Raw genomic sequence first — 14092 nt, forward strand, 5'->3', positions numbered from 1 at the left:
GATTTTCAGTGTGCTTTGATCATTTTCTCACACTTCTTTCCCCATTTGCCTTCCCTCTATTCTTCAGACCTAGGCCAGGTCCCCTTTTTCTGCAAGCCTTTTCCTAATACACCCTTCCCTAATAATATCTTTTGTGCTTTTTTTAGCATTGGGGGAAAACCAGGTCATTTTGCTATTTAAGTGAGCCTTCGGTTAGTTAAAGATTATGTATTTCAAATGTCACCTGTTTTAAATGTCAAAACAGTTTTTTGACCAAAAAAAGTCTCATTACTCTGGGCACAGTTGGAACAGTAAATATTGTGATTAATGCAAAGCGTGTAATTCCACTTATGTTTTTCTCCTTCATTTTTTAGGATCATGGCTGCTGTTCCTCAAAATAATCTACAGGAACAACTGGAACGTCATTCGGCAAGAAGGCTTAACAATAAATTGAGTTTTTCAAAACCGAAATCTTCGTAAGTACTTTAGTTTGCTTTCATACATGCACCAACACTCAAGTGAAAAGAAACATCTCTTACAACTCTTGCATTGTAGAGATGAGAAAATGAAGCTGAGATGGTCAGTGGTTCTCCCACTTGCAAAATAATAATAGAGCATGTTTTAGCAACGCCAGGTAAGGAATTGTTCAGCACCTTTGCACAGTTTCTAGCACATGAAATTTGCTCAATAAATATTCGTTGAGTGGACAATGAGTCTTGTAAATATGAGCAAATTGGTATTTTTTATCTTTTTAAATTTTTTTTGGCAGTGCTGGGTCTTCATTGCTGTGTGGGGTTTCTCTATTATGCATGGGGGCTGCTCTCTAGTTGCAGTACACGGGCCTCTCATTGTGGTGACTGCTCTTGTTGTGGTTCCTGGGCTCTAGAGTACAGAACCAGTAGTTGTGACAGCTGAGCTTAGCTCCTCCCTGGCCTGTGGGATCATCCCAGACCAGGGATCAAACCTGTGTCTCCTGCATTAGTAGGTGGCTTCTTTACCACTAAGCCAGCAGGGAAGACCCAAATCGATATTTTTAGCATCTTAATATAATTTTATGTCCTTTTCAAAAACCATTTGTAAAGAAACTATAGCTCTCCAGTTTTGTTGTTTCCTTCAAGCTGTATTCCAAAGTCCTAACAAGACCTAATTATGTATAGCCCTCATTGTGCCCTTAGCAGGTTCTGGGCACATTCTTTGTGCTTGACTTTAAAGTGACCATTGACCACGATGTCAGTAAATCCAGCAGATGTCCAGGGCCCTTGCCCCTTTCACTTGGCTTTCAGATTTCAGCATAGCTGGAAGTTTTTAATTCTTTTCCCCATAGAACTTTTATCAGAGTTGCAACAAGTAGTCACGTTTGTGTCTCTTCTCCTTTGCTTCTGCTTTCCCCCTCTCTGGAGAGGTTGTTAATTAAGGACTATGAGCCTGAGAGGCAAAGTAATGGGAATGGCCTGGATAGTCTCAAAGCTGAGTGAGGAACTCCTGAATAGGAAGGATCAGAGCATACAAAGCATAATGTAAGTTTCCTTACATATTTAAAATCAGAGAAAAAAATAAATAAATAAAATAAAATCAGAGAGGCATATAGATTCTTTGCTCATTTGGGATACAATGAAGGTAAGTCATTATATAAATTAGTAAAAAAAAAAGAGAGTTTTGTATACTTTCTGGGTTTGTTAAAATTAATCCATCTAATTCAGTTTTTTGATTCTTTTTCAGAGGTTTCACTTTTAAAAAGAAAGTGCCTTCAGCCAACGATGTCTCTGTAACTAGTGTGTCAGTGGCAAAAACACCTGTGTTGAGTGATAAAGATGTTAATATCACTGAGGCCTTTTCCTTCAGTGAACCTTTACCCCATACCACCAATCAGCAGACGAGGATCAATGACTTTGAAAGCGCTCCATCTGGACCACAAACTAAGAGAGTTGGTTCAAAACCATTATTGCCAAGTTTGTTGCAGGCTCCCCAGGAAGTTTCATGTACGGCCCAGAACACACCGGTTATAAAGCAATCCCACAATGCTACTTTCAAGAAATTAGAATTTAGTTCCTCATCAGATTCTCTTATTCCCTTCAATGATTGGGATGATATGGATGACTTCGATACTTCTGGAAATTCTAAAGCATTTGTGACACCATGCAAAAACCACTTCGTAAGAGTAAGCACTGCTCAGAAATCAAAAAAGTCTAAGAGGAACTTAGTAAAAGTGCAGCTTAATAAAACAAATACAGGGAAGACTGATTTGGCTCCCTCCTCTGAGAGCAAGCAGGAACATTTGACTGAGAAACAGAAGGATGACTCAGAATCGTTAAGTAGTGATGTGATTTGCATTGATGATGACCCTGATTTCGAAGAGCTGATAAATGAAGATACGCAGGAAAACCACTCGTTAAAAACTCATTTGGGAGTGGAAAGAGGTAAAAATTATTATTTCATTTCAATAGGTTGATTGTATTAGTTTATTCAAAGCTAGACATTGGAAAGAGTAGTAAATATGATTTAACTTTTGTTGTTAGGATATATAGAGGTGCTTATTGAATCATCTGTTGGCCACGTTCTTGCATACTAAGGAAATGAAAGATTTTATTCTGTTGCTGCTGCTAAGTCGCTTTAGTCGTGTCCGACTCTTAGTGACCCCATGGACCACAGCCCATCAGGCTCCCCTGTCCCTGGGATTCTCCAGGCAAGAACTGGAGTGGGTTGCCATTTCCTTCTCCAGTGTATGAAAATGAAAAGTGAAAGTGAAGTCGCTCAGTGAAGTCGCTTAGCAACCCCATGGACCACAGCCTACCAGGCTCCTCCATCCATGGGATTTTCCAGGCAAGAGTATTGGAGTGGGGTGCCATTGCCTTCTCCGTTATTCTGCTAATACAGTTTTTATATTAGCTAGGATAGTTCTGTGATTTTAAATATGTAGAGAATATAATGCTTAATGGAGAAATTACTGTGATATCACATGTGGAATCTAAAAAATAATAAAAATAAATATACAAAACAGAAGCAGGGACATAGAAAACAAACTTATGGTTACCAAAGGGGAGAGGAAAGTAGGGGGGACAAATTAGGAATATGAAATTAATAGATACAAACTACTATACATAAAATAGATAAGCAATAGGGATTTATTGTATAGCACAGGGAGTTACAGCCATTATCTGGTAATGTCCTGTAATGAAATAAAATCTGCAAAAAACTGAATCACTTGGCTGTACACCTGAAACTAACCCAATATTGTAAATCAACTATACTTCAATAAAAAGAAGAGGTTCCATAGAAGTTCAAGTGGCTTCTTGATGGTGTGTTGACTAGTTGGTAGTAGAATTGGGATGTAAAACTAAGCCTTTGTGTTATGATTCTTTTATGATTTGCACTACCTAATATTGATGAGTGATACAATATAATCATGCTATTCAAGTATTATAAATTACATTCAAATAGTTTTCTGTTTAGGTCTCATAGTTATTAGATGTGTAGAACTTAATAGCTGAGATCAGCCATATGTGGAGGTACCCACCTTATGAAATAATTGTAAATATGAGACTAGTATTTTTAAACACCTGAATCCCATTAAGGTTACTGCAGGGTAAGAGGGGACTGAAAAGTGACTGATTATAAGCAAGACTATATAGTCTAATCAAATGTGTTACTATTTATGAAGAGAAAATTTGGCAAAAGGTAAACTAGAGAGCAACGATTTGGCACTGTTTTCCCACACAGTTGAGAGAGAGACATTTATTCTGGGAGATTTAAATAACTAAGACGCCTTTGGGATAAGGTAGCCATAGTTTATCGGCATCAACAATGGTACTTGTATAACCCTCAGGCTTACTTACTGTACTTTACCCTTATTTAAATATGAATGAAAAATAGAGAAATGAAAGGACTGATACTAAATATGAGCTTCATAACTTAACTGGAGACAGTCATGAAAGTCCTTAAGCAAATCATCAGCCTCGATCCAGCTTTTGTTGGGCTTAATCCAGTTGATTGCATCGTCTTCCGTGGAGAAACAAGCCAACATTAATGTGTGAAAGGAGAGAGCTCACATAGTACAGAGTGCCGCTAGTGCTTTTACCTTATCCAAAGCACTGCTTTTAAGTGCTCACACCCTGTGCTTTCTGGCTCGTAAATATTAAAATAACCTACACTTAACTATTTTACTTTATTTTTTAAACTTTTTATTTTGTATTGGAATAGAGCCAATTAACAGTGTTGTGATGGTTCTAGAGGAACGGTGAAGGGACTCAGCGATACACATCCATGTGCCTTTTCCCCCCACCAACTCCCTTCCCATCCAGGCTGCCGCACCGCATTGAGCGGAGTTCCCTGTGCTGCACAGTCGGCTCTTGTTGGTTGGGGAATTTGGGGTGGTATGTACACACTGCTATGTTTAAAGTGGATAACCATCAATTGTTTTACTTTAGGTAATTGTGAAAAGAAGAAAAACTTGGAAGAAACAGAATTACATTCAGTTGAGATATCTTCATGTGTTGAGCTCATCGAAGATGATTATGACATAGATTTTGTCCCACCTTCTCCAGAAGAAGGAATGACTTCTACCTCTTCATCCTCTCTAAAATGCTCCAGGTAAAATAGTTTTATTAATTAATAAACATTGTTTCTGAGATAGCTAAAATAATTTTAGTTGTGTAATGTCACCTCAGAATTGACTAATTTCATGCTACTGCAGTTTGTTTTGTATTCAAATTAACACATCAAGAAATTCCTATTTATAGACATTTTATTTAATTGTTGGCATTCTAAAACTATATAGTCCAATTATCATTAATTCCATGGCACCTCCAAATGGTTTTATGTAGTTGATCTCGATATGTGGAATGTAGCCCTAAAGATACTGATTTCCTAGACCTGAAATGACCCCAAACTCACACCTTTGCAAAGTGACTTTTACTAAGTAAAGTGTCTTTTCTTCTTCTTTAAAAAATTTTTCTTAATCCAAATATTAATAGAATTGACCATTGGTATTTGTTAGTCACTGAATTTTGATAAATTTGTGACGTGATTGTGATTAATTGGTGCTGTTATGGGAAAATAGAGAATCCACATAGTTCATTAACAGCTTAAAATACTAATAGTCGTTGTTACCGCCATACTCCAGCCTAAACCCACTCAGTTGAGAGGTCTGATATACTATGCTGCTAACCATATTTTGATGAGAAACAAATCCCTCTAGTACATCACCTGAAGGAAGGAAGGCAGACAGGAAGGAGGTGTTTGTCTACATAAGCTGGTTTCTCTGGGTTTTTGTTTTAACAGGTGGGTTGAGACGTTTACAGAGGTGGGAGAGGGTGAAGCGTGATTGCTATTTGACAACAAAACAGAAAAACTCCAAAAGTTCCCCTTTTTCATCTCCCCCATAAAAATGCAGACAGAGTTGTGGGGAAAAAACTCAGCAAGAGTTCACATAGCATTATTCAACAGCATTCTTATTTCTCAGGTGAAGGAGTTGAAACCTAGGGAAGAACAGGGGGTTGTCTGAGATGACATAATTAATGGCAAATGGGCTGAGATCCAGTGTAGGGTTATTTCACGTGTGTATTGCACAGAGAACATTGTAGCCACTCTAACAGGATACTGACTGACAGTCTTACAGTCCAACAAACCAAACATTTTCTCTATCCACATTAAGTTTTATTATTTTTATTTTATTTTTTTTAATTGCAGTATAGTTGATTTGCAATATGGTGTTAGTTTCAGATGTACAGCATAGTGATTTAGGGCTTGTATTTTTCTTTTCCTGGTTATACTCCATTATAGATTGTTACAAGATATTGAATATAATGCTCTGTGCTATACAGTAAATCCTTGTACCTTGTCTATTTTGTATATGAAAGTGAAAGTGTTAGTTGCTCAGTCATGTCCAATACTTTGAGACCCCATGTACTGTAACTTGCCAGGCTTCTCTGTCCATGGAATTTTCCAGGCAAGAATAATGGAGTGGATAGCCATTCTCTTCAGGGGATCTTCCCAACCCAGGGATGGAATTGAGATCTCCTGAGCTGCAGGCAGCTTTTTTATGAGCTGCCAGGGAAGCCCAGTTTGTATTTGCACCGCATACTCCTGATTCGTTCCTCCCCTCTCCCTGTCCACATTGTTTTGTTCCTTCTCTATACGAGTGTATGATGTTTACATTGCCATAATCAACATGTTGCTATTATTTTTCAATCTGCTTTTCTTTTGACATTATTTTTAAAACGTTTTCCATATTGCCACATAGTCATTATTTTTATTCCTCTTAATGGCTACATAATTTATTGAGTTGTCATACCACAATTTAGTATACTTTACCTAGATCTTCAGCAGTTGGAAAATGGTTCTTTCTAAGGTTGTTTCCAAGATAAATTCTCTCTGTATATTTTCAACTGCAACCTTGTATACATGTTTGTATATATTATAAAACTAAAAGAGGATTTTCACAAATGCTTTATGTGCAGTACACACTTTGTTATATACATTTTGTTATATTTTATTACATTTTAAAGTGCTGATTGTGACTTCTGAACTTATTTCAGAGATGTAATGGTTAGAAAATATATAACAAAAAGGAGAACGTGTTTTTGTATCTCCTGGATTCCTAAACCTCTTTAGCTGGCCCTCAGAATCCTCTCTCTGCAGACCCCAAATTATCTTTACAGCTTTATCTCCAGTTATGTTCTTGTGGTAACCCTAAGCTCTATTGCCTAATGAATCTCTCTCCTTCATAAGCGTTAGCTTTCTTTGGATTGCCATAGTATCCTCTCTTTAACACTTATTTAATACTAATTTATTTTGTTACTTGAAAGTATTTTTTATATCCAGCCAGAATGCCCATGTTTATGTGTGTTAATATCAGGGCCAAAAGATGGCAAACTTTGAGGGCCAGCTAGGGCTTCCCAGGTGGATCAGTTGGTAAAGGATTCACCTGCAGTGCAGGAGACAAGGGTTCGATCCCTGGACCTAGAAGGAATGGCACCCACTCCAGTATTTTTGCCCGGGAAGTTCCCTGGACAGAGGAGCCTGGTGGGCTGCAGTCCATGGAGTCACGAAAGAGTCGGACACGACTTAGCGACTGAACCGCCACCTACGAGGTTTTATGCTAGAGATGCAGAGGCATGCTTCTCTTTTCTGTTACGTAGTGCCTAACTAGGTTTGGGAAGTACTAGAGGGAGAAGGATGCATTTGGTCTGGTCTGTACTCTGATCAGTTTAATGTTTTTTTAATTTGTAGTATGTTGAAAGATCTTGACACCTCTGACAAAAAGGATGGTCTTAGCACATCAGACTTGTCAAAACCCAAGGAAATGGCCACACAGCAGCTTAATCGAGGAACCAGCACAAGCTGCGAAGGTACAAAAGTATTTTAGACATAACACATGTTGTAACTGCTTACTTTTGAAAACAAAGTAAGGTTGTATTCTTAGCCTGTGACTGTATAGCATAAGATGATGAATCTGTAGTTTCTTTTGATCTAACAGTGAATCGTCCGTAATAACCAACCACCAGCATTTGCTCAAATAACTTCAAAACTCAGAAACTTGTTTTCTCACCAGATGACTCTCTAACAAGTAGTGTTTTTAGAGTAGAGGAGGAATTTTTTTCTCATACTGTACCAAAATTTTGCCTTCTTGTAGCTTTAATCTTTGTGAGATAAATGTGAAGTGCCTAGAGCTAAATATTAGATCTTTTATCTCTTTTTTTATAGGTACTGATTTCTAGACCATCCTCCAAGTTCTCTGGGTTTGGTGTTCACTTAAAGTTTAATACTTTTTGTTTGCTTGATTTATTTCTAATTCATTTTTAAATTTTCTATTGAATATCTAGTATAAATAATCCAATAGCACCTAAAGGCTTTGAAAAACTGCTGTGTCTCCTTCCCACTCCTGATTTCTGTTTCCCAAAGGCTTTTTCAGACTAGAAATTTGTTTCCTTCTAGTCTGAATGGAGGAACCTGGTAGGCTGCAGTCCATGGGGTCGCTAGGAGTTGGACACGACTGAGTGACTTCATTTTCACTTTTCACTTTCATGCATTGGAGAAGGAAATGGCAACCCACTCCAGTGTTCTTGTCTGGAGAATCCCAGGGATGGAGGAGCCTGGTGGGCTGCCATCTATGGGGTCGCACAGAGTCAGACACAACTGAAGTGACTTAGCAGCAGCAGTCTGAATTTTTCCTGGTATTATTCCTTTTTGTTTTCTTCTTTTTGTTTCCTCTTTTCTCTTTCACTCTTCCTGGAACTTCAGCTATTGGACCATTAGACCTCCATTAAATAACTTTTCTGTTTTTTTTTATCTGTTGCCTTTTCGCTTTCTGAAAGATGTCCTTGGTTTTTAAATTAACTCTTGCATGGAATTTTTCATTTTTATCAGATTAATTTCCAACAGCTGTAATCTATGAGTATTTCTGTAATGTTTTCTATTCTTATTTGATGGGTACTGTACTTAGGGGGTGTGTGAATATGTGTTTGAGAGTTGCTGTACTTACGGTGTGTGTGTGTTTGCACACATACGTGTGTAGTGATCTCTTGGTATGTTTCCTGTTTTCTCTGAATTTTTGTTGCTTTTCATCTCTGAATTTATTGTTAAAGATGCTCCTGAAATACCAGATGTAGGCACTCTTCCAAGTGCCTTACGATATTAATTAATTAATTTAATCCTCACAATGATCCTTTAAGATAGTGTCTGTTATCCCATTTTACAAATAAGGAAACCAAGGTACGAGGTACCAGAGAGCTAAATAATTACTCATGGTCATAGAGTTTGACAGCAGCAGAGCTAGGATTTGAACGCAGCAGTCTTGCGGCTCTTGAATCTGCACTGGTAGCCACTGCACCGTACTGCTCCTGCATCGTCAGGTATCACTGGTGAAATGGTTGGCTAAGATGAGAGCAAGGGCAGAGGCCTACACAGTGAGCGGCCTCCCTCTCAGCTGACAGCAGTCTATTCATCACCACCTTGTGTTCATCTTGTTACAAATCTGCCTTCAGACTGTGTTTCTCTCCTTTGTCCCTGGGGATGCGAAAGACTCGCTCAGGTGACTCCATAATTTGAAAGTCTGAGGCAGCAAGAGGAAAAAGGTGGGCCACTGGCTCTAGGCAATGCTGACCTTGTGTGCAGGTCTCCCTCTTCCCACTCCTGGCTGGTGACTGTGCCAAAGTATTTCAGCCTCTTTGGACCTCAGTTTTTGTTCCTTCTGTTAAATGAGAATAGTATCTGCCTTGCCTGGTTGTTGTCAGGATTCAAGGTAAAGTGCCCCTTGCACTGCAGGCCTTCAGTAAATGGGGGCTTTTGTTATCTGCCAGTCTACTGATCCTTTCAAAAACAGAACTGCGTTGAGATGGCTGTTGTATTTTTATGAACTCTTGCGAACTCTGTAATTGTTTCCTCTTTTTCTTAGAGCTCACAAAGCAGCCATTTGATAACATGTTCTAGAATTTTGCCTTGAATTAACTTTAAGAACACCAGCCTGTAGCTTTTGGCATCCCTTTAGAATTTTTTTGAAAATTAGAACAATGTTTGACTGTCTTCACTCTCCCTTCAACTCTCCTATTAACTAGACGCCTCATGTATTAGTGAGAGTCTTTTGCAGGTTTCCTTTGTACTCTGAGGTGTAATCTGTCTAGACAAAGAGACTTGAGCTCCTTTCCAATAACTGTATCTCTGAGCCTGTCTTGGTTTTCATTTCCTTGGACTGCTGTTTATCCTCCTCTTTCCTATCCAATGCCCGTTCTCCTTCCAGAGAAGACAGATGTCGAACAGGAGCCTAGTGAGTGCACTTGTACCACTTCATCCTTCAGGACCCTGTTTACGTCAGTCGCTAGTGAAAGTCCTCACTCCCAAGTCGTTTCCACATGGACATGCGGGTCCCCTCATCGGGGTCGTATCCACACCCCTGTGCTCATCTGTCCTCGCTTCCTCTCCTTAGACCCTTCAGCTGGCTCCCTCGCTCAATAATTTCCCAGCAACCACCTCCGCTTCTCTGATTGTCTCTGAGAATACTGTTGCCTCTCTAGCTGCCTAAACTGTTTATTTCACCTGAACACCTTAGGCCCCAGGGGTCGGTAGGCATGTTTCTTGCTTCCCATTGCTCCCCTAACCCATTTTTTTTCCTTTGCTTCATCTAAAGCCACCCCTCCTCTGACATCTATTTCTTGGCTATACAGCTGAAATGTCAAAGTGTGGAGCGGGCTGGCTGGATTCACATGTCCGTATGGGTGTTAGCAGGAATTTCTCTCTCACACCTGCCTCTCACATCTCCCCATCTCAATCTTCCATTTCCCTCCATCTCTGCTTTCTGCTTTCCCTTCCGTTGGCCTTATTTTCAAGCTTGTATTTTCCCTCAGGGTGGCAGAGTTGGCCATCTGCAGCCAGTCCAGCTTGTTGAAGAGAGAGGTCCTCTTTTCCAGTCAGTCAAAAAACTCTCAGATCTAATTCTCATTGAACTGTCTCATGTCACATGCCCACTGAGAAGTAGGGGTGGGGAAAGGAAAGTGTAAGTGCCATGCTGTTAGGAAGCTCTGGTTGGCAGGCAGACGAGAGCAACACATGGCGTTCTTACCTGTCCAAACTGTATGACGTACTCTGTGTGGGCATGGTGAGATTTACATCTGAATAAAATAGTAAAAAAAAAAATCATAAAACTTTTCTATCTTACCGCAACCTTGGTTACCTTATAATAAGAATTAGCAGGAAATGAAACGATAACAATTTTGAGCTCTCATGATACAGATTAGAGCCAGTCTGATTTCAGAGGCAGATAACGGGAGAATATTATTGTTCAGAATCCTGTTTTTAAGCTACTTCAGGTGTTACATGCAAAGCTTTCAAGATTTTAAGTCTTTTTTTGTTGTCAGTGAAAAATATTCATAGCATAATTACTTTACAGCTAGACAGACAAGTTTACAGCAGCAGCTTATCCATGTGATGGACCGAATCTGTAAATTAGTTGATGCTGTTCCTGATGATGAGCTGAAAGCTTTGGACTGTGGGAACGAGCTGCTCCAGCAACGGGACATAAGGTATCTTGACTTCGCTCCTTCTGGATCTGATTGCGTTTCCACCGACATTGTAAGTGTCAAACATACAGGGCAAGATTTCCAGGCATTCTGCCCCACAAATTGTGTAGCATACTTATCACTGTCATTTTTTTTTTTAATTCTGTGTTTGGAATATAGTTAATTTACAATGTTATGTTAGTTTCAGGTATACCAAAAAAATGGCTTAGTTTTACATATACATATATCTATTCTTTTTCAGATTCTTTTCCCAAACACGTTATTACAGGGCTTCCCAGGTGGCCCTAGTGGTAAAGAACCTGCTTGCCAGTGCAGGAGATGTAAGAGACACGGGTTCAATCCCTGGGAGGAAGAAATGGCAGCCCATTCCAGTATTCTTGCCTGGAAAATGCCATGGACAGAGGAGCCTACTGGGCTACAGTCCATGGGTTCTCAAAGAGTCAGACATGCACACATGTTTTACAGAGTATTGAGTAGAGTTCCCTGTGCTCTACATTATGTCTTAATTTACTTTTTCAAACTGTTCCTTTAGCATTTGTATTCAGATTTTTAAGGTTGGAAATAGTTTGCCAGTTTGGCATGAAAACTAAATATAAACTTGTGTGTACCCTACCATTGCCAGCCTGTTGTTTAGTTGCTAAGTAATGTCCGAATCTTTGCAACCTCATGGACTGTGGCCCACCAGGCTCCTCTGTCCGTGGGATTCTCCAGGCAAGAACACTGGAGGAAGTTGGGGATCTTCCCCACCCAGGGATCGCACTTGTATCTCCTGCATTGGCAGGCGGATTCTTCATCACTGAGCTACCAGGAAAGCCCACACCATTGCCAACTACTCATCGTTAATTTGGCATCCTGTGTTCTCTCTTCAGAAGGAAACTCCTAGCTGAAACGGATTTTGATCCCAGTGATGCCAGTGTTCTTAGCTCCATGTGGGGATGTAGGCCTGGTCCCCTAGAGAGCCCTGTGGAGGACTCGGCCTCAGTTTCCTTACCTTACACGTTTCCGAAGGGTGATTCCTGTCCTACAGGGAATGCTGTGAAGGAATTCACTCTTCCATACCTCCCCTCAAATTCCATGTCCACCCGGGAACGTTTACTGACTCCTCCCCTAGGAAAGACGGGAGTCTCAGCCACCATGAAGAGTCCCTTTGAAAGACCGCTATTCAGTTCCCATTTACAGAAGTCCTTTGTAAGTAGCAACTGGGCTGAAACACCGAGGGCAGAGAAAAGAAATGAAAGCCCTAATTTCCCAGGAAATGTTCTCACAAGCACGGCTGTGAAAGATCAGAATAAATATACCACCTCCATAAATGCCTTGGAAAGAGAGCTCCAGGCTGCTTGCGAGATTGACAATTTTGACATAGATGACTTTGACGATGATGATGATGACTGGGAAAATCTGATGCAAAATTTAGCAGCCAGCAAATCTTCCACAGCTGCCTACCCACCCATTAAGGAAGGTCGACCAGTTAAATCAGTGTCAGAAAGACCCTCTTCCGCCAAGACAGACTGCCTTCCAGGGGCATCTACCACTCAAAATAAAAACTTCTCAGAGTCAATTCCGAATTACCCTGGTAAGTTTACAATAAATGGAATGCTTATATTTTCTCTGACAACAAAACTATCCAAAATAGGAATTGTACAAGAGAAACCATAGCAAATCATCATTGCCTGAGAATGACATTGTTTCTATGCAAATTTCTGCTGATAATATGAATTACAAATCACAATTTCAGAAGCAAGTTGCTCTTTTGTCTGGGTACCAGCTGTAGTTTTATAAAATGTGTAATTATAACCTATTGTAGTAAAGCTCTAAAAGTCATTACAAATGTGCTTTGCCTTTAAATTAACATTTTTTAGTCCCTAAAACAATAAAGCTCATGAGGGCCAAGTTTTTAACAATTTGGGGGATGGATAAAAAGCAAAGCTGAATTTATGTGTTAAAAATGTCATTGTGTGTATTTTTAGAATCCTGGATTGATAAGAAATGATGTTTATAAAGCAGTGGAACAGGTTTTATGTCAAAGTGCTAAAATTTATGGCAACCTAAGAAGCCAGAAATTTCTTAAGTCAGTCAAATTATTTTTTTGGTCTAGGATCATTTTAATCCACTCAGCAAATATTTCCTGAGTGGCCACCATGTGCTATGCTCAGGTCCTAGTGATAGATGGATAACGAAGAGTTCCTACCTGCTTGGAGCTCACAGTTTACTGGGAGAACATTTTGGAATAGTGAAATTAGCCATTGTAAAGGCTGCAGAGAAAAGCCAAAATTAATTTTGAAACCTTACATTAACCTTATAAAGTTATCAAAAGGTGGGTTTTTTTAAGTTTATATGTGTATGGTTTTGTAAAGTGCATTCCTCCCTATTTTTGCCGTTGATGACTTAATCCCACAGAGGTTGTTCTTACAGCTATGCTGTTGACCTTTAAAATAATCATTAATGGATTTATTTCTGTCATGTTTGAGTGTGTCATGCTTGGTGTTCGCAGTTATCTTTGAGACGGTTGAGGGCTGGGGTGAGAGGAACTGCCAGAGCTGGAGTGAGCACTTTTCGCCCTCTGTGGGCACCCACCCAGAGTTGCGACAGTGAAGGGGCGGAAGAGGGGGCAGAGGCCAGTGACATGATGGAGGGAGATTCATAGGGAGCTAAGATGACTCTGAGCTTTCAGACCCGGTGGCTGAGAAAGCTGTGACACCGTGAACAGAAAGAGAAGTCAGGAGGCAGAGGCCGATTTGGAGCAGAGCTGAGGAGGGCTATTTTAAGGCTTGCTGAGCTTCAAGTGTTGGGAAGTCATTCAGGCGGAAGTATCTTGCAGACAGTTGGAAGTGTGTGCAGCCCTGGGACTTAGGAGGGCATCAGTCTAGTCTTGAGAAAGAGATCTGGGCATTCTGTGCACATCAGCGATGTTTAAGGTCACAGGACTAGGAAAATTCCAAAAGAATGTCTACTGAGTCCAGTCCCAAGTGTGAGAGACTCCCAAATTTCAGGGACAGGTGGAGGAAATGGAGCCAGGAAAAGGAAGTTAAAGTGAGTAGAAAACCCAGGACTGTCTTCTTTTTTTAAAACATATGTGTGTATGTATTTGACTGTTCTGGGTCTTA

General features: G+C 39.9%; 1 protein-coding gene across 1 annotated transcript in view; it reads left to right on the plus strand.

Annotated features, from left to right (window-relative positions):
* The window catches only part of BLM (BLM RecQ like helicase), an 88885-nt gene that overhangs the window by 25537 nt on the left and 49256 nt on the right, over positions 1-14092 (plus strand). The window contains exons 2-7 of the mRNA XM_040257476.1: positions 354-455; positions 1699-2396; positions 4404-4566; positions 7207-7325; positions 10859-10991; positions 11858-12561. Coding sequence (XP_040113410.1) covers positions 358-455; positions 1699-2396; positions 4404-4566; positions 7207-7325; positions 10859-10991; positions 11858-12561 — 1915 coding nt within the window. The 5' untranslated portion in view covers positions 354-357. The remainder of the gene's footprint in view (positions 1-353; positions 456-1698; positions 2397-4403; positions 4567-7206; positions 7326-10858; positions 10992-11857; positions 12562-14092) is intronic.

The sequence above is a fragment of the Oryx dammah genome, unplaced genomic scaffold (assembly GCF_014754425.2).
Source record: "Oryx dammah isolate SB20612 unplaced genomic scaffold, SCBI_Odam_1.1 HiC_scaffold_16, whole genome shotgun sequence".
NCBI lineage: Eukaryota > Metazoa > Chordata > Mammalia > Artiodactyla > Bovidae > Oryx > Oryx dammah.